Below are 27,124 nucleotides of genomic sequence, written 5' to 3'. Positions count from 1 at the left end.
AGTCCTATAGATAAATTCCCACATTTTGCCAGTGCTGGAGTTTCAGAGGCTGCCAGGAATAATCCTAGCCCATTATCCCAGAGAGACCCATCCCAATGGGCACACCCTGGTTTTAATCAACTTTGTTTCCACGTCATTTCAATGGAATTACGTTGAACCATAGTGGAATAAACGTTGAACTGACATCTGTGCCCAGTGGGATATCAGAGAGCCATAAAGTAACCAGAATTGTAAAACATCGGACAGACCCTGTGGCAGAAGAAATGTGTAGAATCACATCAGACCTGTGTGAAAAGAGGAAAAGCATGTCTGTATAATGTTGTATGTGCATATATCTATCCCAGTGGGCAAAACCGGTTGCAATGACATCAAAGCAACCTAGTTTCTGGTTTTAATGATATTGCAGCCTGCCTGCTTTACAAACAGTTGAAGTCGGAAGTTTACATACACCTTAGCCAAAAACATTTAAACTCAGTTTTTCACGATTCTTGACATTTAATCCTAGTAAGGTCGCTCCTAACTGACCTCGCTTAGGTCAGTTAGGATCACCACTTTATTTTAAGAATGTGAAATGTCAGAATAATAGTAGACAGAATGATTTATTTCAGCTTTTATTTTTTTCATCACATTCTCAGTGGGTCAGAAGTTTACATACACTCAATTAGTATTTGGTAGCATTGCCTTTAAATTGTTTAACTTGGGTCAAACGTTTCGGGTAGCCTTCCACAAGCTTCCCACAATAAGTTGGGTGAATTTTGGCCCATTCCTCCTGACAGAGCTGGTGTAACTGAGTCAGGTTTGTAGGCCTCCTTGCTCGCACACACTTTTTCAGTTCTGCCCACACATTTTCTATATGATTGAGGTCAGGGCTTTGTGATGGCCACTCCAATACCTTGACTTTGTTGTCCTTAAGCCATTTTGCCACAACTTTGTAAGTATTCTTGGGGTCATTGTCCATTTAGAAGACCCATTTGCGACCAAGCTTTAACTTCCTGACTGATGTCTTGAGATGTTGCTTCAATATATCCACATAATTTTCCATCCTCATGATGACATCTATTTTGTGAAGTGCACCAGTCCTTCCTGCAGCAAAGCACCCCCACAACATGATGCTGCCACCCCCGTGCTTCACGGTTGGGATGGTGTTCCTCGGCTTGCAAGCATCCCCCTTTTTCCTCCAAACATAATGATGGTCATTATGGCCAAACAGTTCTATTTTTGTTTCATCAGACCAGAGGACATTTCTCCAAAAAGTACAATCTTTGTGCCCATGTGCAGTTGCAAACCGTAGTGGCTTCTTCCTTGCTGAGTGGCCTTTCAGGTTATGTCGATCTAGGACTCGTTTTACTGTGTATATAGATACCTGTTTCCTCCAGCATCTTCACAAGGAAAAATTACTTGTGTCATGCACAAAGTAGATGGCCTAACTGACTTGCCAAAACTACAGTTTGTTAAGTGGTTGAAAAAAGAATTTTAATGACCCCAACCTAAGTGTATGTAAACTTCCGACTTCAACTGCACATGCACATCTAGTGTGTATGTGTTCTAATGTGTGCCAATGTGTGTGTATGTGTGTGGGCAATGTGTGTGTTTGTCTGCGCAGGCATGTGTTCATGCCCAGGTCTCTAGAGGTGAGGTGACAAGCGGGTGTCAATCACTTCTCGCTCCCATTCAAGACCACTCACCGTCAACCCCCCCCCCCCCCCCCCCCCCCCCCCCCCCCGTCCTCCCTGGCCTTGAGCCAGCCTGCCCCATGGTCAGCGTTCAGGGCTGGTACCCACAACGGAAATTTCTCACTCGGGCAGCTTCCTGCTGAGGCAACATGGAGTCACAACATGGGGTCAAACACTCTGTTCCGTCTCACATCTCTGTGTCACATACTGAGTTGTCATCATAACCTTTGGCTATTGCTAAAAGTGGTTTGCACTTGCATGAGGTTCACATCTATTCAGTCCTGAATGATATTCTGCTGCTGTTTTTCTCTCGCCCCTCGCTCTTCGAAATGCTAAATATGCACAATTAGTGCAGGAATGCTTAACATAAGCAGGTCCTTTGCTCTTGGATGGAGCCTGGTATTCAGCTGGATCTAGGTCAGTCAGTGTGTAGCCAACAAAAGACAACAGTCTGCTTGGTGTGGGACAGAACAGACTGTCTCTCTCACTCTCTCTCTCTCTGTCTCTCTCTCTCTGTCTCTCTCTCTCTCTCTCACAACAGACGGCAGGCTGTGCTGCTTGGTGTGGGACTCCCTCAACCTCATCATCACTTGTTTGCCTATAATAACCAAGCAGGGCCATGTAGTGACTTCCCTCCTTGTTGCAGTGGAGACCTTACCTTGAGCTCTTCCTCCATGTCCGTTACCCTCTTCTCCAGAGCCTGTTTTTCCTGAGGAGAGGAGGGGAAATGTTTTAGCAGGTAGTTCAGGTCAGAATCACAATCGACTTTAAGATTATTTTTCATTCCCACACATGATGATGAGCCCATACTGGAATGAACAGACAGACACCAACATGACATGGAAAAGATCAGAAAAAAGAGACTGAGATCAGAAAAAAAGCGTGAGTGGTAGACATGTAGATATCAAGCTGTCAGGATTGAAAGAGAATTGGAATGTTGATATCAAGGATATGAGGCATATGGCTTTGAGAAAACAAAGAAAGAGAAGCCCTCAAGATATATAACAAGTTATAGATACCCTTTTCTCTGATTCAAGTACAGTGGATCTTTCAGATATTCTGTCCTGTTTCTGTAAGACAGAGTGCACAGTTATCACAAAGTGAACAAAAATATACAGTGGGTTGACTTAAAATGGGATAAAACTTTGAAAACTTTGATGGGGATACACTGGCTCGTTTTCTTATCACCTTGCGGTCGCCTTGAACAATTTATTGTTCAAATGCAATATGCATGCTGTTGAGACGTGTGAACTATACTGAACTTAATTAAGATGGTCGACAGAAGGCTATGCGGGACTGTCTCAGTGTTGTGCTCAGTACTGAGCTTGGGAAGGGACTCTACTGGACTCTATCAGCCAATCAGACGCACTCCTACTATACTGTACCTGGGTGACTTTGTCCAGCTGGGTGCGTATCTTGGTCAGCTCCTGTTTGCTGTCATCCAGCCGGGACTTGAGCTTGTCATTCTCTGCCAAAGCATCTTCATACATCTGAAAGAGAACAAATCAAAAGGTTAATGCTTATGTCACTTGGAGATACAGTACCTTGTCATGTGGCAACATTTTCCCCACAATAGGTCAGCTCTGATATCTCTGCATCAGGTGAATCAACAAGAAGTGGTATTGATCACTTTTTGCCCCATACACAACTCTCTCCTGATTAAAACATGGATGACACTGTATGTGGGAGAAAAAAAACGTACATATGGCATCTATTTATTTTATATTGAACAAAAATATAAATGCAACATGTAAAGTGTTGGTTCTATGTTTCATGAGCTAAAATAAAAGATTTTAAAAAAAGCTTATTTCTCTCACATTTTGTGTACAAATTTATTTACATCCATGTTAGTGAATATTTCTCTTTTGCCAAGATAATCCATGCACCTGACAGGTGTGGCATATCAAAAAGCTGATTAAACAGCATGATCATTACACAGGTGCACCTTGTGCTGGGGACAATAAAAGGCCACTCTAAAATATGCCACAGATGTCTCAAGTTTTGAGGCAGTACGTCCAACTGGCCTCTAAACCGCAGACCACATCTATGGCATCGTGTGGGCAAGCGGTTTGCTGATGTCAACGTTGTGAACAGAGTGCCCCATGGTGGTGGTGGGGTTATGGTATGGGCAGGCATAAGCTATGGACAACGAACACAATTGCATTTTATCGATGGCAATTTGAATGCACAGAAATACTGTGACGAGATCCTGAGGCCCATTGTGAGGCCCATTTGTGTAAGGTATCTGTGACCAACAGATGCATATCTGTATTCCCAGTCATGTGAAATCCATAGATTAGGACCTAATGAATTATTTAAATTGACTGATTTCCTTACATGAACTCTAACTCAGTAAATTCTTAGAAATGGTTGCATGTTGAGTTTATATACGTTTAGATAAAAAATAGATATCTTCTGTTTCCCTTCTGGGTTCTACAGTACCTTCTTGTAATCCCTGGAGCTGGTGTCGTCCTCATGCTTGTTCAGCGCTGCCAATCTGGTTTCCCTGCGTGTGTAGGAGCTGGTTCTGCCCAGAGGTTCAGCCCTGCTGTCCCCACCACCAGAGTCCAACCTGGGAGGAAGGAGGAAGCACAGCTCCTTAAGTGGGTGGTGGTGTACAACATCCAGAAACACAGCTGACATTACAACAGTGTTGGAACACTGACATAGATGACATATAAACATTGATGGAACACTGACATACAAATCTTTTTTTGGAGTGCTGTATGTGTTTCTCATGAAGCTAAAATACTAAAATAGCAGTCTGGTTTAGAAGAAAGCAAGAGAAGGAAGATCTGAATCTGTACATACCTTGATGCCCTGTCATGCTGAAAATGAACAGAGAAAAAACATGTTAGTGAAGTGTGAAAATGTATCACAAATAGCTCTTAGTGCATCTGTGAAATCATTTTGACTTATTTACAATACCATACTGGTTAGAACCAGCACAGTGGCTGAATCTGAGACATTTCATTTGTATGAAGTATCAACCAGAGACTTCAGACAGAGTAAAACATTTTCCATGAGGACACCATGAAGAAGAAAATAGAAACTTTATGTGACATCCAACCCACAATGTGTTCAGATGATTTGCATCCCAAAGGACAGGGATTGCATAGGCCAACACAAGTGATCTGCTTGTGATATATAATTCACCGGGACCTTGCATGCTCTTTTCTCCTCCTCTGACAGAGTTCACATAGGTAATCCTCCTGTAAACCCTGTTCATCTTTTAGTGAGTGCTTGCCACGCAGATGCCTGCAGCGCAGAGATGACATCATGCGGCTAAAGGCCCCAGTTTACTGGGTGAGAGACTCCAAGTGATGACCTCAGGGTACATCATGCTGCTGATATCATACTGGCTGTGTCTCAAATGGCACCCTATTCCCTATATTGAGCTCTACTTTTGACCAGAGCCCTATGGGGACATAGGGAATAACGTGCCATTCGGGACACATACTGGCTTGGCGTGATCTGGTCTTGACTAGATGACTGCATGGCTGCAAAGGCCTAGTCTGAGATGTACACTGCCTTTCCATTGGGTAAATTGTGTACAGATATGAGGCATTTACTTAAATAAAGTGTAAAGTCTAGACTATATTAGGTCCAAAATGTTTATCTTCAGTTTCCATCTGTGCGCTCCGTTCTTAGTGAATCAGGCACCAAATATGGTTGTCTGCACTCAATAATGACTAGGCCTATCTGATAGCATGGAAAGAGCCCTCTATGACAATCTGTTACGTGCTGGGAAGTTCCTTGCCAAGAGTCGATATACATGACCCATGGTGGCTGATCTTTGATCAGTGCACATTACGACATGACACGGTACAGACTAAAAAGTGAAATTGTGAAAAAAAAGAGAGAGATCGTGTTTGATCTCCTTGTGATCTCTGCGTAGATATCATGTTCTCTTGCATTCTTTGAGATTAGGAGCTGTTCTCCTGCCTGGGTGAGAGACTCCTTTAAACACATAAAACAACAGATCAGCTTATTCCCTGGACACTAGATCGTATCCTGTTTGGAAACACTCTGGATGACACTGGTCTGTCAGTGTTGGGGAAGCTGCTCTGAAAATATAGTTTACCAAGCTACCAATTACTCCACACTGGAAGAAGTTGAGCTGCACTAAAGCTAAGGGGAAAAATAGTTTAGAAAACTAAAGCTACTTTGAAAAAGTAGTTCATTACATCAAAACTACATTGTGAAAAACAATTATATTAGCTATTGCACATGCAGCAGCTACACTACCTGGAGTCCACATAACATGTAGAATACAGAACAGAGTACAGAACAGTTATAGACAAGAACAACATCAGATAATATTTCATGAAAGTAAAAATAAAATAAATATATTGACAACATGAATTCCTCGGGACATGGAAACGTTGCTCAATTAGTATCAAGGGACCTAACGTGTGCCAGGAAAACACTCTCCACACCATTACACCACCGCCACCAGCCTTTACCGTTGACACCAGGCAGGGTGGGGCCATGGACTCATGCTGCTTACGCCAAATCCTGACTCTGCCATCAGCATGACTGGGATTTGTCGGCAATAGCCCATCCGTGACAAGGGCCAATGAGTTGTGCGTTCCGAGATGCCGTTCTGCACACAACTGTTGTATTGCACCTTCATTTTCCAGTTTGTGGTCTGCCTGTTGGCTTGCGCGATTCTTGCCATTCTCCTTTGACATCTCATCAACAAGCTTTCTCCGTCACCCAAATCCAGATAGCTGATGTTCTGAAAGAACTGCAAAATCTGTATCCCTACAAATCATCCGGGCTAGACAATCAGGACCCTCTCTTTCTAAAATTATCCGCCGAAATTATTGCAACCCCTATTACTAGCCTGTTCAACCTCTCTTTCGTATCGTCTGAGATCCCCAAAGATTGGAAAGCTGCCGTGGTCATCCCCCTCTTCAAAGGGGGAGACACTCTAGACCCAAACTGCTACAGACCTATATCTATTCTACCCTGCCTTTCTAAGGTCTTCGAAAGCCAAGTTAACAAACAGATCACCAACCATTTAGAATCCCACCATACCTTCTCCGCTATGCAATCTGGTTTCCGAGCTGGTCATGGGTGCACCTCAGCCACGCTCAAGGTCCTGAACGATATCATAACCGCCATCGATAAGAGACAATACTGTGTAGCTGTATTCATCGATCTGGCCAAGGCTTTTGACTCTGTCAATCACCACATTCTTATCGGCAGACTCAACAGCCTTGGTTTCTCAAATGACTGCCTCACCTGGTTCCCCAACTACTTCTCAGACAGAGTTCAGTGTGTCAAATCGGAGGGTCTGTTGTCTGGACCTCTGGCAGTCGCTATGGGGGTGCCACAGGGTTCAATCCTCGGGCTGACTCTTTTCTCTGTATACATCAATGATGTTGCTCTTGCTGCGGGTGATTCTCTGATCCACCTTTATGCAGACGACACCATTCTGTATACTTCTGGCCCTTCCTTGGACACTGTGTTAACTAACCTCCAAACGAGCTTCAATGCCATACAACTCTCCTTCCGTGGCCTCCAACTGCTCTTAAATGCAAGTAAAACTAAATGCATGCTCTTCAACCGATTGCTGCCCACACCTGCCCGCCCGTCCAGCATCGCCAATCCAAAATGAAATCTAGAACCGGCTTCCTATTTCGCAACAAAGCATCCTTCACTCATACTGCCAAACATACCCTCATAAAACTGACTATCCTACCGATCCTTGACTTTGGCGATGTCATTTACAAAATAGCCTCCAACACTCTACTCAGCAAATTGGATGCAGTCTATCACAGTGCCATCCGTTTTGTCACCAAAGCCCCATATACTACCCACCACTGCGACCTGTATGCTCTCGTTGGTTGGCTATCGCCTCATATTCGTCGCCAAACCCACTGGCTCCAGGTCATCTATAAGTCTTTGCTAGGTAAAGCCCCGCCTTATCTCAGCTCACTGGTCACCATAGCAGCAACCACCCGTAGCACACGCTCCAGCAGGTATATTTCACTGGTCACCCCCAAAGCCAATTCCTCCTTCGGCCTCCTTTCCTTCCAGTTTTCTGCTGCCAATGACTGGAACGAACTGCAAAAATCACTGAAGCTGGAGACTCATATCTCCCTCACTAGCTTTAAGCACCAGGTGTAGAGCAGCTCACAGTTCACTGCACCTGTACATCGCTCATCTGTAAATAGCCCATCCAACGACCTCATCCCCATACTGTTATTTATCTGATTTATTTTGCTCCTTTGCACCCCAGTATCTCTACTTGCACACTCATCTTCTGCACATCTATCACTCCAGTGTTTAATTGCTATATTTGAATTATTTCGCCACTATGGCCTATTTATTGCCTTATCTCCCTTGTGTTACATCATTTGCACACATTGTATATATACTTTTTCTATTGTATTATTGACTGTATGTTTATTTATTCCATGTGTAACTCTGTGTTGTTGTTTGTGTCACACTGCTTTGCTTTATCTTGGCCAGGTTACAGTTGTAAATGAGAACTTGTTCTCAACTAGCCTACCTGGTTAAATAAAGGTGAAAAAATGGGAATAAAAGCTGTTTTCACCCACAGGACCACCATAGTCCCTGTGCCCAAGAAAGCCAAGGTAATCTGTATAAATGACTATCGCCCCGTAGCACTCACATCTGTAGCCATGAAAGGCTGGTCATGGCTCACATCAACAACATCATCCCAGACATCCTGACCCACTCCAATTTGCATACCGCCGCAACAGATCCACAGATGATGCAAACTCTATTGCACTCCACAGTGCCCTTTCCAACCTGGACAAAAGGAAAACCTACGTGAGAATGCTGTTCATTGACTACAGCTCAGCATTCAACACCATAGTGCCCTCCAAGCTCATCACTAAGCTAAGGACCCTGGCATTAAACACCTCCCTCTGCAACTGGATCCTGGTCTTCCTGACAGTCCGCCCCCAAGTGTTGAGGGTAGGCAACAACACAACTGCCACGCTGACCCTCAACACGGGGACCCCTCAGGGATGCGTTCTTACTCCCTGTTCACCCACGACTGCGTGGCCAGGCACGACTCCAACACCATCATTAAGTTGGCCGATGACACTGCAGTGGTAGGCCTGATCACCGATGACGAGACAGGCTACAGGGAGGAGGTCAGAGACCTGGCAGTGTGGTGCCAGGACAACAACTTCTCCCTCAAAGTCAGCAAGACAAAGGAGCCGATCGTGGACTACAGGAAACGGAGGACCGAGCACTCCCCCATCCACATCGACAGGGCTGCAGTGGAGCAGGTCAAGAGCTTCAAGTTCCTCGGTGTCCACATCACTACGGAATTATCATAGTCCAAACACACCAACACAGTCGTGAAGAGGGCACAACAACACCTCTTCCCCTTCAGGAGGCTGAAAAGATTTGGCATGGGCCCTCAGATTAAATAGTTCTACAGCTGCACCATTGAGAGCATCTTGACTGGCTGCATCACCTCTTGGTATGGCAAATGCTTGACATCCGGCTGCAAGGCGCTACAGACGGTAGTGCGTATGGTCCAGTACAGCACTGGGGCCAAGCTCCCTGTGTCAGAGGAAAGCCCAAAAAATGTACAAAGACTACAGCCACACAAGTTGTACGTAGAGTGTTGTCTCTGCTACCGCACAGCAAGCGGTACCGATGCACCAAGTCTTGAACCAACAGGAGGCTGAACAGCTTCTACCCCAAAGCCATAAGACTGCTAAATATTTACTTAAATAGTACACCAATAGCTACCCAAACTATCTGCATTGACCCTTTATGCACTCTCTTTTGACTCATCACATACGCTGCTGTTAATGTTTATTATCTATCCTGTTGCCTAGTCATTTTATCCCTACCTATATGTACATATCTAACTCAATTACCTCGTACCCCTGCACCTCGATTCGGTACTGGTACCCAGTATAGCCAAGTTATCATTAGTCATTGTGTATTTATTCCTCTTATTTTTTTTTTTTTTATTATAGATGTAAAAAATGTCTCTGCATTGTTCGGAAGGGCCTGTAAGTAAGCATTTTACTGTTGTTCACGAAGCATGTGATAAATAAAATTTGATTTGATTTAACTGAAGGCCTCGATGCCGGTCGGCCTGCTTTATATAGCAAGCCACGGCCACATGACTCACTGTCTGTAAGAGTGAACCATTTTCGTGAACTGGGTAGTGTACCTAATAATCTTGCCGCTGAGTGCATATACATATTCATATTCTTATATACTGTACAGTTAAATTAGATCTTTAGAAAGAGTAGAGGCGTTGTGATACAAGATGTTGTTCATCTGATTTTTAAAGCTTTGTTGTGAATCTATGCAGGACAAACCAAGAGCAGAAGCAGACCTAAATGCCTGGTCTTTATTAGGAGGCTCATACACTGTAACAGCCACATGGATTTTAGAGGGGGAGTAAATTCTAGGCGCACCATGAGAGACGTTCCTCTCCTCTGTGAATGTTTATACAGCACTGCTAAAGCTGCCTGGCCTTATGCGGTCATGTGTTAGTCTCCATCCAGGGACAGAGAGACCCAGTAAACTCTGATGAAGAAGGTCCAAGGATGGAAAAGGCCGGATGAGCGCTCTGATAAACTGTTCATACAACACTAACACTGGATGGTTTCATGTCTTTGACAACCTATACACAGTTTCACTGACAGGCTATTCTATTCTATTCGACCTTGACCGGGACTGCAAGTCTCCATAAAGATTCTTACACTGTGAAAAATGGCTTGATAATCACTTAAAACACAGTAAGACATTACATGCAGTAGTCCTTTTACCACATGGAGCTGGCTTGGAGATTTTTTTATAGTTTTTTTTTCTTCATCTTTTTAACCTTTATTTAACTAGGCAAGTCAGTCAAGAATAAATTCTTATTTACAATGACGGCCTACCCCGGCCAAACCCTAACCCGGATGACACTGGGCCAATTGTGTGCCGCCCTATGGGACTCCCAATCACAGCCGGTTGTGATACAGCCTGGAATCGAACCAGGGTCTGTAGTGCCTTAGACCGCAGCACCACTCGGGAGTCGGGGGACCCGGGAGCTCGGGAGCCCGAACATGTACCATAGTTTGGAAACCACAGATCTAGGTCATGCAGAAACATCCATTGTGACATTTCTAAATCTCCTTCCATTTTAGCTCCATTAGCCTTACAGTGAGCCAGGCCAGGCTCGGACGTCAGACAAGTGGGATCTATTTCACAGAGCAGGATTTAATGAATTACAGAGAGGAATTTCTTAAATGTCTTTTGGACCGCTTTCCTTTGCGGTGCGTACCGGCCTTGATTTCCACAGACGTTGATTTTTGGTCCAGTCCGGTCTGGATCAGCCTTGATTTGCCCAAAACATAGACGTCTATGTTTGGTTCAGAGTTGGTTCAGTCTAGACCGGCCTTGATTTGGTCCAAACATTGATGTACTGTACCAGTCAAAAGTTTAAACACATCTACTCATTCAAGGGTTTTTCTTTATTTCTATTATTTTCTACATTGTAGAATAATAGTGAAGAGATCACAACTATGAAATAACACATATGGAATCATGTAGTAATCCAAAAAGTTTTAAACAAATCAAAATATATTTTATATTTGAGATTCTTCAAAGTAGCCACCCTTTGCCTTGATGACAGCTTTGCAAACTTTCAGCCAGAAATTAAAATGAATATGATTTCAACGTCCGGAAAATATGTATTTTCAACATCCGGAAAAGACGTCTTTTAACCTTTCATTTAGAAACTAAAATGAACCTATATTTAACATCCAGAAAATATGTATTTTAGAGCAGGAGTGGACAGGACTATTCTAGGTTTGCGGGGTATACGGCCGCAGAACGACCACGACCAGGCCAGCAAGTCTCCATAAAGATTATTACATTGATAAAAATGGCTTGATAATCACTTAAAGCACAGCAAGACACTAAATGCAGTAGTCCTTTTCAAGTACCCCCTGTTGCTGGCTTGGAGATAGCTGGGGTACCCGAACACAGTACCACAGATCTAGGTCATGCAGAAACATCCATTGTGACATTTCTAAATCTCCTTCCATTTTAGCTCCATTAGCCTTACAGTGAGCCAGGCCAGGCTCGGACGTCAGACAAGTGGGATCTATTTCACAGAGCAGGGTTTAACGAATTACAGAGAGGAATTACCTAAATGTTTTGTTTCACTCTTGTCAAATACATTTATTTCTAATTGATTTACAATGTGTTTGCATCATGAAACATTGTAAACTTACAGAAACCTACTCTATCTTCTGACTTACCAGGAGGCAATCCTGAAAGGGCAGCAGATAGAGATATGATGGGCACCTGCTGGCACTGCGCCTGGTCAAAATTCTCGCTCTATTTATTTACAAAGCACCAGAATCTACATTTGAGGCTCCATAAGGCCTAGCAGTTGACTGGGGAGACATTCCACCAGGGTAGAAATAACAGCACAGCCTTAGATTAATGGAACTGGCCTGTGCTGAACGGGTGCGTGCCTGAACTGCACTGTGGGCTCTGTGTAAACACATGGCCAATTGGTTTACGACTCGTCACGACCAACCACCACACAGCAAGCTGGGGATGTGCTGCTGTACTGGACAGTACATGCGTTGGGTGTTGACTGGGATCCTTAGTACACTCCCAATATAAACAATCCCCAGTTAACAGCACTCCCTTCTATGCAGCCTGTAAAACCATCAGCATCACTCCCTCCTACACACTACCTATGCTTTTTAATCAGCTCCTGACTGAGTCCCAGCTCTGATGCAAAGCCTATCACAGACAGACTGCGCTTGATCTTATTGCTCTGAAAAGTGTTTCATTTCTTGAAGGACCCCTTTAATGGTCAGCCCTCCTCTCTCTTCTTTCTCACCCTCTCATCCCATAGGCCGCCTGCCTGGACTACTGCCCATTCACCCCACTGGAAAATATGAGTTAGTTTCACCCCAACGGAATGACCATGGGCTACTGTACTGTACACACAACCATAAAAGCCTATATTGCTTTCCCAGCAATTCACTGCAGATCTCTACCTTTTTTCACTCCCCCTTCCACCTCTTCATTCTCTCCAGCCATTTCTGGATATAATTAAGGAATTACTGATATGAGTAAACAACTAAAGAACCTCCCCATTTTGGGTTATTATTCATCTCACTTGGAAGAGTTTTCCTCATCCAAGTACTGAGAGGAGGTAGGACTTCTGGCCAAATCTCTCGTCTTGTCCGAAGTGTGACATGAAGCATTGCCTCTGAGGAGGCAGATGTGCTTGCTTGTTTACAGTCAAGGCCTGTTGCTTAATGTCTGCAGCTGTGCTGCACACAACACTTTTGCAGAAAGAAATACACCAGGTTTTCATCCTAAACAATGAGGAGAGTTCTAATATCACACCAACAGCGACGTGCCCTTCTGGAGATTTTTATCTCTCGCTTCCATTTTTCTCCCAGGAAAATATTGCCAATATGGGCTTTTTGCTGTGCTGACATCATGGACACTTAATGCCTGAGCTCACTGTGGATATATATGAGAAGGGAAAAGTACAGTTAATGAAAAGAAAAGGATGGACAAAACAGTGACTGTATTCTTTGGAGTTCTCCTGACAGCATTGGAGGACTGTGATTGTGGGGGGTCATGATACGGTACTGTCAGTACAGTGGTAGTGGGGGGTCATAATACGGTACTGTAGTAGTGGGGGGTGGGGGGGTCATGATACAATACTGTGGTAGTGGGGGGTCATGATACGGTACTGTAGTATGGGGGGGTCATGATACGGTACTGTCAGTACAGTGGTAGTGGGGGGTCATAATACGGTACTGTAGTAGTGGGGGGTGGGGGGGTCATGATACAATACTGTGGTAGTGGGGGGTCATGATACGGTACTGTAGTATGGGGGGGTCGTGATATGGTACTGACAGTACTGTGGTAGTGGGGGGTCATGATACGGTACTGTAGTAGTGGGGGGTGGGGGGGGTCATGATACAATACTGTGGTAGTGGAGGGTCATGATACGGTACTGTAGTATGGGGGGGTCGTGATATGGTACTGACAGTACTGTGGTAGTGGGGGGTCATGATACGGTACTGTAGTATGGGGGGGTCGTGATATGGTACTGACAGTACTGTGGTTGTGGGGGGGTCATGATACGGTACTGTCAGTAAAGTGGTAGTGGGGGGTCATAATACGGTACTGTAGTAGTGGGGCAGGGGGGGTCATGATACAATACTGTGTTAGTGGGTGGTCATGATACCGTACTGTCAGTACTGTATCATGATACGGTACTGTAGTGGGGGGGAGGGGGGTCATGATACGGTACTGTCAGTATTGTGGTAGTGGCGGGGTCACGATACGGTACTGTAGTAGTGGGGGGGTGGGGGTCATGATACGGTACTGTCAGTATTGTGGTAGTGGGGAGGTCACGATACAATACTGTAGTGGGGGGGGTCATGATACAATACTGTAGTGGGGGGGGTCATGATACGGTACTGTAGTGGGGGGGGGTCATGATACGGTACTGTCAGTATTGTGGTAGTGGGGGGGTCACGATACGGTACTGTAGTAGTGGGGGGGAGGGGGTCATGATACGGTACTGTCAGTATTGTGGTAGCGGGGGGGGTCATGATACAATACTGTAGTGGGGGGGTCATGATACGGTACTGTCAGTATTGTGGTAGTGGGGGGGGGGGGGGGTCATGATACGGTACTGTCAGTATTGTGGTAGTGGGGGGGGGGGGGTCATGATACGGTACTGTCAGTATTGTGGTAGTGGGGGGGGGGGGGGGGGTCATGATACGGTACTGTCAGTATTGTGGTAGTGGTTTCGTAGCTTCAACCCTGCAGCACACACACACACCAATTGATTAATGTACTGTTGAAAGTATATTTTTTTCTCTTGCTTTGTTTGCTCTTTTCAGTATTATGTCAATCTCTGATAAGCTACCCAGGAAAGGGCTGAAAATAGCCCAGATTAATATATGTATCCTTCGAAATAAGGTTCATGAAATCAATAACTTGCTAACATTAGATAACATTCATATATTAGCCATTTCTGAGACTCACTAAAATAATTAATTTGGTGACACAGCAGTAGCAATACAAGGATATAACATCTATAGAAGAGACAGAAATGCAGGTAGGTGTTGCGTATATATTCAGAGCCATATCCCTGTAATGCTTAGAGAATATCTTATGTCAAGTGTTATTGAAGTGTTGTGGTTGCAGGTTCACTTGGCACATCTAAAGCCTTTTCTTTTGGGGTGATGCTATAGGCTACCACGTGCTAACAGTCAGTATCTAAATAATATGTGTGAAATGCTTGATAGTGTATGTGATGTAAACAGAGGTCTACTTTCTTGGGGACCTGAATATTGACTGGCTTTCATCAAGTTATCCGCTCAAGAGGAAGCTTCTTACTGTAACCAGTGCCTGTAATCTGGTTCAGGTTATTAATCAACCTACCAGGGTGTTTACAAACACTACAGGAACATGATCATCCACATGTATCGATCATATTTTTACTAATACTGTAGAACTTTGTTCTAAACCTGTATCCATACCCATTGGATGCAGTGATCACAATATAGTGGCTATATCCAGGAAAGCCAAAGTTCCATAAGCTGGGCCTAAAATAGTGTATAAGAGATCATACAACATTTTTTGCTGTGACTCTTATGTGGATGATATTAAAAATATTTGTTGGTCTGATGTGATTAATGAGGAGCATCCAGATGCTGCACTTGATACATTTATGAAATTGCTTCTTCCAATTATTGTTGAACATGCACCTGTTAAGAAACTGACTGTTAGAACTGTTAAGGCTCCATGGATTGATGAGGGATTGAAAAACGGTATGGTTAAAAGAGATGGGGCAAAAGGAGTGGCTAATAAGTCTTTTAATTTGAGCCAAGAGGAAAGTCTTTGTCCTCAGGCCTGGAGGGAAGCCAAAGTACTTCCGGTACCCAAGAGTGGTAAAGCAGCCTTTACTGGTTCTAACAGCAGACCTATAAGCCTGCTGCCAGCTCTTAGCAGACTGTTGGAAAAAATAGTGTTTGACCAAATACAATTCTTTCAGCATGCTTATATAGAAGGGCACTCAACATGTACTGCACTGACACATATGACTGATGATTGGTTGAAAGAAAAGGATAATACAAAGATTGTGGGAGCTGTACTGTTAGATTTCAGTGCAGCCTTTGATATGATTGACCATAACCTGTTGTTGAAAAAACTTATGTGTTATTGCTTTTCAACCTCTGCCATATTGTGGATTCAGAGCTATCTATCTAATAGAACTAAAAGGGTTTTCTTTAATGGAAGCTTCTCTAATGTCAAACATGTAAAGTGTAGTGTACCACAGGGCAGCTCTCTAGGCCCTCTACTCTTTTCTATTTTTACCAATGACCTGACAAATCAAATCAAATCAAATGTTATTAGACACATGCGCTGAATACAACAGGTGAAACCTTACAGTGAAATGCTTACTTACGAGCCCCTATCCAACAGTGCAGTTTCAAAAATACGGATAAGAATAAGAGAAAAGTAACAAGTAATTAAAGAGCAGTAGTAAAAAATAACACTATATACAGGGGGGGTGGCGGTACAGAGTCAATGTGCGGAGGCACTGGATAGTTGAGGCATTAAACAAATCTAATCAAATGTTATTAGTCACATGCGCCGAATACAACAGGTGCAGACCTTACAGTGAAATGCTTACTTACGAGCCCCTAACCAACAATGCAGTTTAAAAAATACGGAAAATAATAAGAAATAAAAGCAAAAAGTAATTAAAGAGCGGCAGTAAAATAACAATAGCTAGACTATATACAGGGGGGTACCGGTACAGAGTCAATGTGCGGGGGCACCAGTTAGTTGAGGTGAAATGTACATGTAGGTAGAGTTATTAAAGTGACTATGCATAGATGATAACAACAGAGAGTAGCAGCGGTGTAAAAGAGGGGGAGAGGGGGGGCAATGCAAATAGTCTGGGTAGCCATTTGATTAGGTGTTCAAGAGTCTTATGGCTTGGGGGTAGAAGCTGTTTAGAAGCCTCTTGGACCTAGACTTGGTGCTCCGGTACCGCTTGCCATGCGGTAGCAGAGAAAACAGTCTATGACGAGGGTGGCTGGAGTCTTTGACCATTTTTAGGGTCTTCCTCTGTCACCGCCTGGTATAGAGGTCCTGGATGGCAGGAAGCTTGGCCCCAGTGATGTACTGGGCCGTTCGCACTCAACCTGCTCCACTGCAGCCCCGTCAATGAGAATGGGGCGTGCTCGATCTTCTTTTTCCTGTAGTCCACAATCATCTCCTTTGTCTTGATCACATTGAGGGAGAGGTTGTTGTTGTGGCACCACACGGACAGGTCTCTGACCTCCTCCCTATAGGCTGTCTCGTCATTGGCGGTGATCAGGCCCACTGTTGTGTCATCGGCAAACTTAATGATGGTTTTGGAGTCGTGCCTGGCCGTGCAGTCATGAGTGAACAGGGAGTACAGGGGGGGACTGAGCACGCAGCCCTGAGGGGCCCCTGTGTTGAAGATCAGCATGGCGGATGTGTTGTTACCTACCCTTACCATCTGGGGGCGGCCCGTCAGGAAGTCCAGGATCCAGTTTCAGAGGTAGGTGCTTATTCCCAGGGTCCTTAGCTTATTGATGAGCTTTGAGGGCACTATGGTGTTGAACGCTGAGCTGTAATCAATGAATAGCATTCTCACATAGGTGTTCCTTTGTCCACGTGGGAAAGGACAGTATGGAGTGCAATAGAGATTGCATCATCTGTGGATCTGTTGGGGCGGTATGCAAATTGGAGTGGGTCTAGGGTTTCTGGGATAATGGTGTTGATGTGAGTCATGGTCGGTAGTCATTTAGGCAGGTTACCTAACAAAGCATGTGTCTCCATGTATGCTGATGATTCAACCATATACGCATCAGCAACCACAGCTAATGAAGTCACTGAAACCCTTAACAAAGAGTTGCAGTCTGTTTTGGAATGGGTAGCCAGTAATTAACTGGTCCTGAACATCTCTAAAACTAAGAGCATTGTATTTTGTACACATAATTTCTTAAGTTCTAGACATCTGAATCTGGTAATGTTTGGTGTGGCTGTTGAACAAGTTGAGGAGACTAAATTACATGGCGTTACCTTAGATTGTAAACTGTCATGGTCAAAACATATAGATTCAAGGGTTGTAAAGATGGGGAGAGGTCTGGCTGAAATAAAGAGATGCTCTGCTTTTTTGACACCACACTCCAAAAAGCAAGTTCTGCAGGATCTAGTTTTGTCTAATCTTGATTATTGTCCAGTTATGTGGTCCAGCGCTGCAAGGAAAGACCTAGTTAATCTGCAGCTGATATACAGTTGAAGTCGGAAGTTTACATACACTTAGGTTGGAGTCATTAAAACTAGTTTTTCAACCACTCCACAAATTTCTTGTTAACAAACTACAGTTGTGGCAAGTCAGTTAGGACATCTTCTTTGTGCATGACACAAGTAATTTTTCCAACAATTGTTTACAGACAGATTATTTCACTTATAATTCACTGTATCACAATTCCAGTGGGTCAGAAGTTTAAATACACTAAGTTGACTGTGCCTTTAAACAGCTAGGAAAATTCCAGAAAATGATGTCATGGCTTTAGAAGCTTCTGATAGGCTAATTGACATAATTTGAGTCAATTGGAGGTGTACCTGTGGATGTATTTCAAGGCCTTCCTTCAAACTCAGTGCCTTGTTGCTTGAAATCAAGGGAAAATCAATGGGACCACGCAGCCGTCATACCTCTCAGGAAGGAGACGCGTTCTGTCTCCTAGAGATGAACGTACTTTGGTGCAAAGAGAAGCGCAAGACAATCCCAGAACACCAGCAAAGCATCTTGTGAAGATGCTGGAGGAAACAGGTACAAAAGTATCTATATCCACAGTAAAACGAGTCCTTTTTCGACATAACCTGAAAGGCTGCTCAACAAGGAAGAAGCCACTGCTCCAAAAACGCCATAAAAAAGCCAGATTATGGTTTGCAACTGCACATGGGGACAAAGATTGTACTTTTTGGAGAAATGTCCTCTGGTCTGATGAAACAAAAATAGAACTGTTTGGCCATAATGACCATCGTTATGTTTGGAGGAAAAAGGGGGATGCTTGCAAGCCGAAGAACACCATCCCAACCATGAAGCATGGGGGTGGCAGCATCATGTTGTGGGGGTGCTTTGCTGCAGGAGGGACTGGTGCACTTCACAAAATAGATGGCATCATGAGGATGGAAAAGTATGTGGATATATTGAAGCAACATCTCAAGACATCAGTCAGGAAGTTAAAGCTTGGTCGCAAATGTGTCTTCCAAATGGACAATTACCCCAAGCATACTTACAAAGTTGTGGCAAAATGGCTTAAGGACAACAAAGTCAAGGTATTGGAGTGGCCATCACAAAGCCCTGACCTCAATTCTACAGAACATTTGTGGGCAGAACTGAAAAAGCGTGTGCGAGCAAGGAGGCCTACAAACCTGACTCAGTTACACCAGCTCTGTCAGGAGGAATGGGCCAAAATTCACCCATCTTATTGTGGGAAGCTTGTGGAAGGCTACCTGAAACGTTGGACCCAAATTAAACAATTTAAAGGCAATGCTACCAAATACTAATTGAGTGTATGTAAACTTCTGACCCACTGGGAATGTGATGAAAGAAATAAAAGCTGAAATAAATTATTCTTTCTACTATTATTCTGACATAAAATAAAGTGGTGATCCTAACTGACCCAAGACAGGGAATTGTTTTACTAGGATTAAATGACAGGAATTGTGAAAAATGAAGTTTAAATGTATTTGGCTAAGGTGTACGTAAACTTCCGACTTCAACTGTACATACTATGCATGCCAGTTTCTCTTGGCCAAGAGTTGAGGAGAGACTGACTGCATCACTTCTTTTTATAAGAAAAATTGTGTTGAAAAACCCAAATTGTTTGCATAGTCAACTTACACAAACTCTGACACACACACTTATCCCACCAGTTATGCCACCAGGGGTCTTTTCACAGTCTCCAAATCCAGAACAAATTACAGTATTATATAGCGCCCTTATTGCATGGAACTTCCTTCCATCTCATATTGCTAAAATAAACAGCAAAAAGCAACACCTCACAGCACAACGCCTCTCCCCTATTTGGCCTAGATAGTTTGTGTGTATGCATTGATATGTAGGCTATGTGTGCCTTTAAAACAAATGTATGTAGTTCTGTCCTTGAGCTGTTCTTGTCTATTGATGTTCTATATTATGTCATTCTGTATTATGTTTCATGTTTTGCGTTGACCCCAGGTCGAGTAGCTGCTGCTTTTGCAACAACTAATGGGGATCCTAATAAAATACCAAATATGGTACTGTGGTAGTGGGTGGTCATGATATGGTACTGTCAGTACTGAGGTAGTGGGTGGTCATGATACGGTACTGTCAGTACTGAGGTAGTGGGTGGTCATGAAACGATACTGTCAGTACTGAGGTAGTGGGTGGTCATGATACGGTACTGTCAGTACTGCGGTAGTGGGTGGTCATGATATGGTACTGTCAGTACTGAGGTAGTGGGTGGTCATGATACGGTACTGTCAGTACTGAGGTAGTGGGTGGTCATGATACGATACTGTCAGTACTGCGGTAGTGGGTGATCATGATACGATACTGTCAGTACTGAGGTAGTGGGTGGTCATGATACGATACTGTCAGTACTGAGGTAGTGGGTGGTCATGATACGGTACTGTCAGTACTGAGGTAGTGGGTGGTCATGATACGGTACTGTCAGTACTGAGGTAGTGGGTGGTCATGATACGATACTGTCAGTACTGCGGTAGTGGGTGGTCATGATACGATACTGTCAGTACTGAGGTAGTGGGTGGTCATGATACGATACTGCCAGTACTGCGGTAGTGGGTGGTCATGATACGATACTGTCAGTACTGCGGTAGTGGGTGGTCATGATATGATACTGTCAGTACTGAGGCAGTGGGTGGTCATGATACGGTACTGTCAGTACTGAGGTAGTGGGTGGTCATGATACGGTACTGTCAGTACTGAGGCAGTGGGTGGTCATGATACGATACTGTCAGTACTGCGGTAGTGGGTGGTCATGATACGATACTGCCAGTACTGCGGTAGTGGGTGGTCATGATACGATACTGTCAGTACTGCGGTAGTGGGTGGTCATGATATGATACTGTCAGTACTGAGGCAGTGGGTGGTCATGATACGGTACTGTCAGTACTGAGGTAGTGGGTGGTCATGATACGATACTGTCAGTACTGCGGTAGTGGGTGGTCATGATATGATACTGTCAGTACTGAGGCAGTGGGTGGTCATGATACGGTACTGTCAGTACTGTGGTAGTGGGGGGGTCATGATCGTTTAGCACCTGATTCTGTGCCTCTCTAATATGGAATCCCATTACTTCCCCCTGAAAACCCATTTCTTCTTGTTTTTTTTATTATTTAAACGAGCATATATTGCTACTAAAGGAAAGACAACACCATGAAATAATGCAATAATAAATAACACAAAAGTAAATGTCAATCATATCAATAAATAAAACATGAGAATTAGACATTTGGAAAAACAACAACAGGAAATGGCAGATGGAATGTCTCAATCCAAAAGTATTTTCCAGAATAAGCGGCCATGTGCACAGCACTTCACAGCATACTCCCTCCTTCCCTCTCTCTCTTTCAAGGGTTGTGAAACACTCAAGTGGTTGGAACAGTGACCCGTCCAATCATGTGTTAAGGAGCCTCCAGAGCACACATCTAAATACATACAGTACCAGTCAAAAGTTTGGACACACCTACTCATTCAAGTTTTTTTTTTTTTACTATTTTCTACATTGTAGTGTAATAGTGAAGACATCAAAACTATGAAATAACACATATGGAATCATGTAGTAACCAAAAAAGTGTTAAACAAATCAAAATATATTTTATATTTTAGCTTCTTCAAAGTAGCCACCCTTTGCCTTGCCTTTGCCTTGCTTTACATCGTGCCTAAGAACAGCCCTTAGCCGTGGTATATTGGCCATATACCACACTCCCTCGTGCCTTATTGCTTAACTAACACCCATGTACTGTAAGGTGTTTAGTTTAGGTTTAATGAAAATGGATTAGCACACTACAGATGTGACAATTCCAATAGGAGCTGGGAGTAAACCGGCCACAACTTAATCAGCATTTAAGAGCCTTTGATAGCTACAAGTCACTTTAGAGTCACACACCCACACACAGTTAATTAGGGATTATCAGTGATACTCTGAGACAGATGCAAAATCTTAGGAATTCATAGGAACAGAAAGCGCTTGTTTCTACAGTTTAAATAAGTTTACAGCGGAAAAACCATGACTACTCTGAGGTTCCGACAAAGAGAAAAAAGTTGTGGTCTTACTCTGAAGTTCTTGGCGGTAGGAGAGGGTGAAGAGGGTGGTGAGTCGGACAGAGACTTCCTAGTCCTGGACAGCTCCTTGGTGCGGGGGTACATAGATGACATCTCCACACTCTACCCAGGACACAGAGGCAGGTCTGGTCTCACCTCTACAGTAACATCCACAGACAGAGGCTTCCAATCCAGAACAGAACAGCTGCACAGATCCACAGATCTCCTCTTAGCCTACGACTGTGCAGACACCTATGGCTGTTGTTGCTGCTGCGCTCACCCTGACTGGGGATCCTGACCAACAGGTGTGTGAGAGGAGCCCGCTCCACAGTCCAGAGGGCTGGAGAGAGAGACCGCTGCTAACTTTAGAAATATTGCTGCTGATATGACCTACCTTCCCTTCTTCCTCCACAAAGTAAAGACAGCAAAGTGATCATTGGACAAGAATGAAAACAACCAAAATAGCTATTTCTCCTCTTGGCTAGTACAACTCCTACAAAGACATGCACCTCTGTTTTTCTGAAGTAGACAAATCAACTTAGTTGAGGATTGTTAGACCACAGCTTCAGCACTCCGAGACCCTTTCGTACATCAAAGTCGACACAACACACTAAGTCCTCACATCCAAAGATAAACCCAACCACAGTGAAAAGTTTGTTCCAGATGATCTCTTATCCCATGTTTCTCTAAATATCCACTCTCTCTCCTTTTACCTCCCCCTCTTTCTCTCTTCCCCAACTCTCCTCTCTCCTGTCCCAACTCTCTCTCTCACCCTCCTCCCCTCTCTCTCTCGCCTTTCCCTGCTCACTCTAGCTCTGGCAGAACTCTCTGGCAGGCTGCTAGAGGCTCTGCTGTGTACAAGCTCTGGGCTAAAGCTGTCCATTGATGTGGATAAGGAGAGGGGGAAGTAGACAGACAGAAGTAGGGGGCTGATACTGAGGTTCCAGAGGTTCAGCTTTAACACTCGGGGGGAGTCAAGATCAACAGTGACCCATCAAGTAACCCTGTCCTCCCATGATGCTCTTGGAAGAAGTAATGTTAGTATGAGTTTTGACATTTGGATGTAGAGCCACTGTGTCCGAGCCCTCTCTCCTTTTCACAATCTGTTTCATAGTACTTGCCATGCTGCACTGTAAAGTGAGCTAATTTTAAGGCAACACTCCACTCCATAGTGGTTTTGATTTCTTCCTGCATTATCGGTTACCTCACACACACAGAGGCCTGTCAACAATGACTCAATCTGTGGCAACTGCATTGGGTTCTAGAGCACTGAAGTATTAAGTTGCTGCTAAGTTTCTCTTTCTATCATACACAATCCCCCATCCCTCTTTCCCTTCCTCTCAGATTCTGCACACACAGGTCAGAGGCTCACTGCTACCTTCTTTTTAAAGAGGTTTGCAGTGCTGTGGCTCTTCCTGAACTCTTTTATCCTCTTCGCTCATCAACTGAAAGAGACAGACAGACAGACAGACAGAGAGAGAGAGAGAGAGAGAGAGAGAGAGAGAGAGAGAGAGAGAGAGAGAGAGAGAGAGAGAGAGAGAGAGAGAGAGAGAGAGAATGAATGAATGAATGCTGGCCTGGCGGTCTTGTGTTGAGCCCTGGCCTGGCACGCTCCCATCACCTTGCTTTGAGTCATACTGAGGACAGAGGTCTGTCTCTCCTGTTTCCCTCCTTTTTAACGAGTGGACCCAGTGACCGTTGCACATGGCAAATACAACCATTCAACTGCAGCAAAGAAATTAGACACAATAAGAGAAAAATTAATTTTCAAACTGAGATTTTTTTTTTTAATGTACATTGATTTTGCACATTAGATCTCTCTGTGATTTAAAACATTGGTGTGCAGGCAGAATGCTTATTTTTCCTGGAGTTTTGACTTGTCATGTCATATCAATGATACATTACGTGTGCTTTATGGCCCATAGTTTAAGATAAGCACCACAGAAGTTTCACGTAATATAAATACTGACATATGAGATTCCAATCTGTCCATATGGATTGTTCCACTACATATTCAACCAGCTTCACAGACCATCTGTGCGAGTCTGCTGGACAGTCTGAGTTCCTACTAGCTCATCAGGAAGTCCAGTGGCTTCCCTGTGGCAGTGAACTGCACTGGCCCTGGCTGTGGAGATAGGCCTGCTGAGACCTATATAAAGAGTTGATTTCAGCTGAAGTTCCACACACTGGATCTGGGGCTTAGGTTGAGTAGACTGGCTCTCTCCTTTATGACTTTCAATATGGAACATTCTCATACATCACTTGGCTAGGGTCCCCTCCTCTCCTCTCTCTCCCCTTCCAACTCAGAATAACTCTGGTCCTTCAACACTTACTTTGGAGTAAAGTCCTGGTTACTGTCATTTGTGTTTTGTCATATGTTACTCTGACAGGTGTAAAAGAAAGAGTTTTCAAGAAGTGGATAGTGGTTGCTGAACTAGTGTAGGTGTTCCTGGCAGAGACAGGTCCCTGGTGTGTGGTCATTCTGCAAGTCACATAGAGGCCAAAACCCAAACAGTCACAGAGAGACAAAAACACATATAATAAAACATACAGATACCTGCAGACAGACATACTCTCTCTCCATCTGTTTTCCTGCCTTCACTGGTCTAGTGATCTTTAGCATCTTTATGGGGGTTGAGCTGTGCCTTGGCCTAGTCACAGCTGAGAGATGATGAGTTCTGAGAGAGGTCACAGATACTCTGGGGTTCTAATACTACCCTGAACCCTCCTAAGCCAACCTGCTAACTGCAGCAGCAGAACTGCTGAATCTCTGTAGCACACACAGCTAAGCTGCATGCCGTGATGGGCTATCCAGAACTATCTCTCCTTACATTGAGAGTGGGTCTATCAAACAGTCCTGTGTTTAGCTCTCAGAGCTGTCATGAATTCTGAATAAGTGAATAATCAGGTCTGTGACGATAGAGGGAACAGAAGGCTCTCTCTGATAACATAATCTAAACATCAGGAGCAGGAGAAAGTAGTAATTATGCCTGGCAGCAAAGTCTCTCGCTCTATTTTTCTCTCTCTTTCTCTCCCTCGTTCTTTCTCTCAGCCTCCCTGTTAATAATCCCCTTTCAGAGCAGTGAAAGCCGTGAGGTCTTCAGCTGAGATCTACTGCACCTGTCTCTGGGCTCTGTTCTTGAAAAGCAGAGAGAGAGAGGAGAGAGTCTGCTCAGATCATTATAGAGGCAGGCAGAGGTCATCGTTGGTAATGGGGCCTGCGGGCACCTTTCCATCCTTTCCAGATGAAACCATGCTCACTGGATGGGGGGTGGGGGGGCATTATCACAGTCAGATTTAGGTCCTTGGTTAACGCTGAGGAACGCTCATGTTACTGACCGTCCATGTCTGGGATTCCACCTTAGGACAGCAGGACAGTGATAGAGACGGTGAGCTCAAAAAGCTATCACTACCCCTTTCACACTATAGTATACAGTATGCCATCCTCATGTTAATCTACATTCTTCTCTGTGACTCCCCTCCACGCCCTGGCATCCACCAAATTGCCTTAGCCCACTCCCATTAATAAAATGGCAGCAGTTTTACAGACGCCAACCAATTGTGCTATTTAGTGGGTTTTTCGCGTTATTTGTAACTTATTTTGAACATAATGTTTCTGCAACCATATCTTATGGCAGAAAAAAGTTTCTGGATATCAGGACAGTGATCACTCACCTCGGATGGAACAAAGATTTTTTCTTCAAAAAGCAGGACACACAGGATATTCTGTGAACACCTGACAAGGCCAACATCCCCGTAATTGGCAAGAGAAAGAGACGCAGGTACAGAGGACACAGAGCGGGGTGCCTCGTAAGAATCCGCAGAAGGTGAGAGAAAACTGCCGTTACCGTCAATATTACTCGCCAATGTACAATTATTGGACAATAAATTAGATGAGGTACGATAACGAATATCAAAAACTGTAACATCTTATGTTTCACGGAATCGTGGCTGAATGATGACATGGATATTCAGCTAGCAGGATATACGCTGCACCGGCTAGATAGAACAGCACACTCCGGTAAGACGAGGGGGGGCGGTCTGTGCATATTTGTAAACAACAGCTGGTGCACGAAATCTAAGGAAGTCTCTAGCTTTTGCTCGCCTGAAGTAGAGTATTTTATGATAAACTGTAGACCACACTATTTGCCAAGAGAGTTTTCATCTATACTTTTCGTGGCTGTTTATTTACCACCACAGATGGATGCTGGCACTAAGACCGCACTCAGTCAGCTGTAGAAGGAAATAAGCAAACAGGAAACCACGTACCCAGAGGCTGTGCTCCTAGTGGCCGGAGACTTTAATGCAAGGAAACTTAAATCAGTTTTAACTAATCTCTATCAACATGTTAAACTCGCAACCAGAGGGAAAATAATTCTAGATCACCTGTACTCCACACACAGAGATGCGTACAAATCTCTCCCTCGCCCTCCATTTGGTAAATCTGACCACAATTCTGTCCTCCTGATTCCTGCTTCCAAGCAAAAATTAAAGCAGGAAGCACCAGTGACCCGGTGTATAAAAAAGTGGTCAGATGAAGCAGATGCTAAACTACAGGACTGTTTTGCTATCACAGACTGGAACATGTTCCGGGATTCTTCCGATTGCATTGAGGACTACACCACATCAGTCACTGGCTTTATCAATAAGTGCATTGAGGACGTCGTCCCCATAGTGACTGTACATACATACCCCAACCAGAAACCATGGATTGCAGGCAACATTCGCACTGTGCTAAAGGGTAGAGCTGCCGCTTTCAAGGTGCGTGACTCGGGGCTAAGATTTAACGGGGCTAAGATTTAATCCTACTACACCGGCTCTGACGTTCATCTTATGTGGCAGGGCTTGCAAACTATTACAGAAAGCAAAGGGAAGTGCAGCCGCGAGCTGCCCAGTGACACGAGCCTACCAGATGAGCTAAATCACTTATATGCTGAGTCTGTAATACCAACATGTTTCAAGAAGACCACCATAGTCCGTGTGCCCCAGAACACTAAGGCAACCTGCCTAAATGACTACAGACCCGTAGCACTCACGTCCGTAGCCACGAACGCCCTAAAAATGGCTCACATCAACA

General features: G+C 44.2%; 1 protein-coding gene across 3 annotated transcripts in view; it reads right to left on the bottom strand.

Annotated features, from left to right (window-relative positions):
• The window catches only part of LOC106572423 (protein phosphatase 1 regulatory subunit 12B), a 39,640-nt gene that overhangs the window by 4,918 nt on the left and 7,598 nt on the right, over positions 1-27,124 (bottom strand). Inside the window, exons 6-11 of one of the 3 annotated variants that reach the window (XM_014146599.3) lie at positions 4,485-4,501; positions 4,116-4,245; positions 3,059-3,163; positions 2,693-2,743; positions 2,332-2,382; positions 1,694-1,809 (exon numbers count right to left, since the gene is read on the bottom strand). In XM_014146599.3, the coding sequence (XP_014002074.1) occupies positions 1,765-1,809; positions 2,332-2,382; positions 2,693-2,743; positions 3,059-3,163; positions 4,116-4,245; positions 4,485-4,501 (399 nt within the window). In that variant the 3' untranslated portion in view covers positions 1,694-1,764. Of the gene's footprint in view, positions 1-1,693; positions 1,813-2,331; positions 2,383-2,692; positions 2,744-3,058; positions 3,164-4,115; positions 4,246-4,484; positions 4,502-27,124 lie in introns of those variants that run through there. The other 2 variants (XM_045696176.2, XM_014146597.3) reach the window with 2 other exon arrangements.

This window comes from Salmo salar, chromosome 15 (assembly GCF_965601325.2).
Source record: "Salmo salar chromosome 15, fSalSal1, whole genome shotgun sequence".
Taxonomy (NCBI): domain Eukaryota; kingdom Metazoa; phylum Chordata; class Actinopteri; order Salmoniformes; family Salmonidae; genus Salmo; species Salmo salar.
The sequence above is the reverse complement of the archived record's forward strand: the minus strand, read 5'-3'. Positions and strand labels throughout refer to the sequence as shown.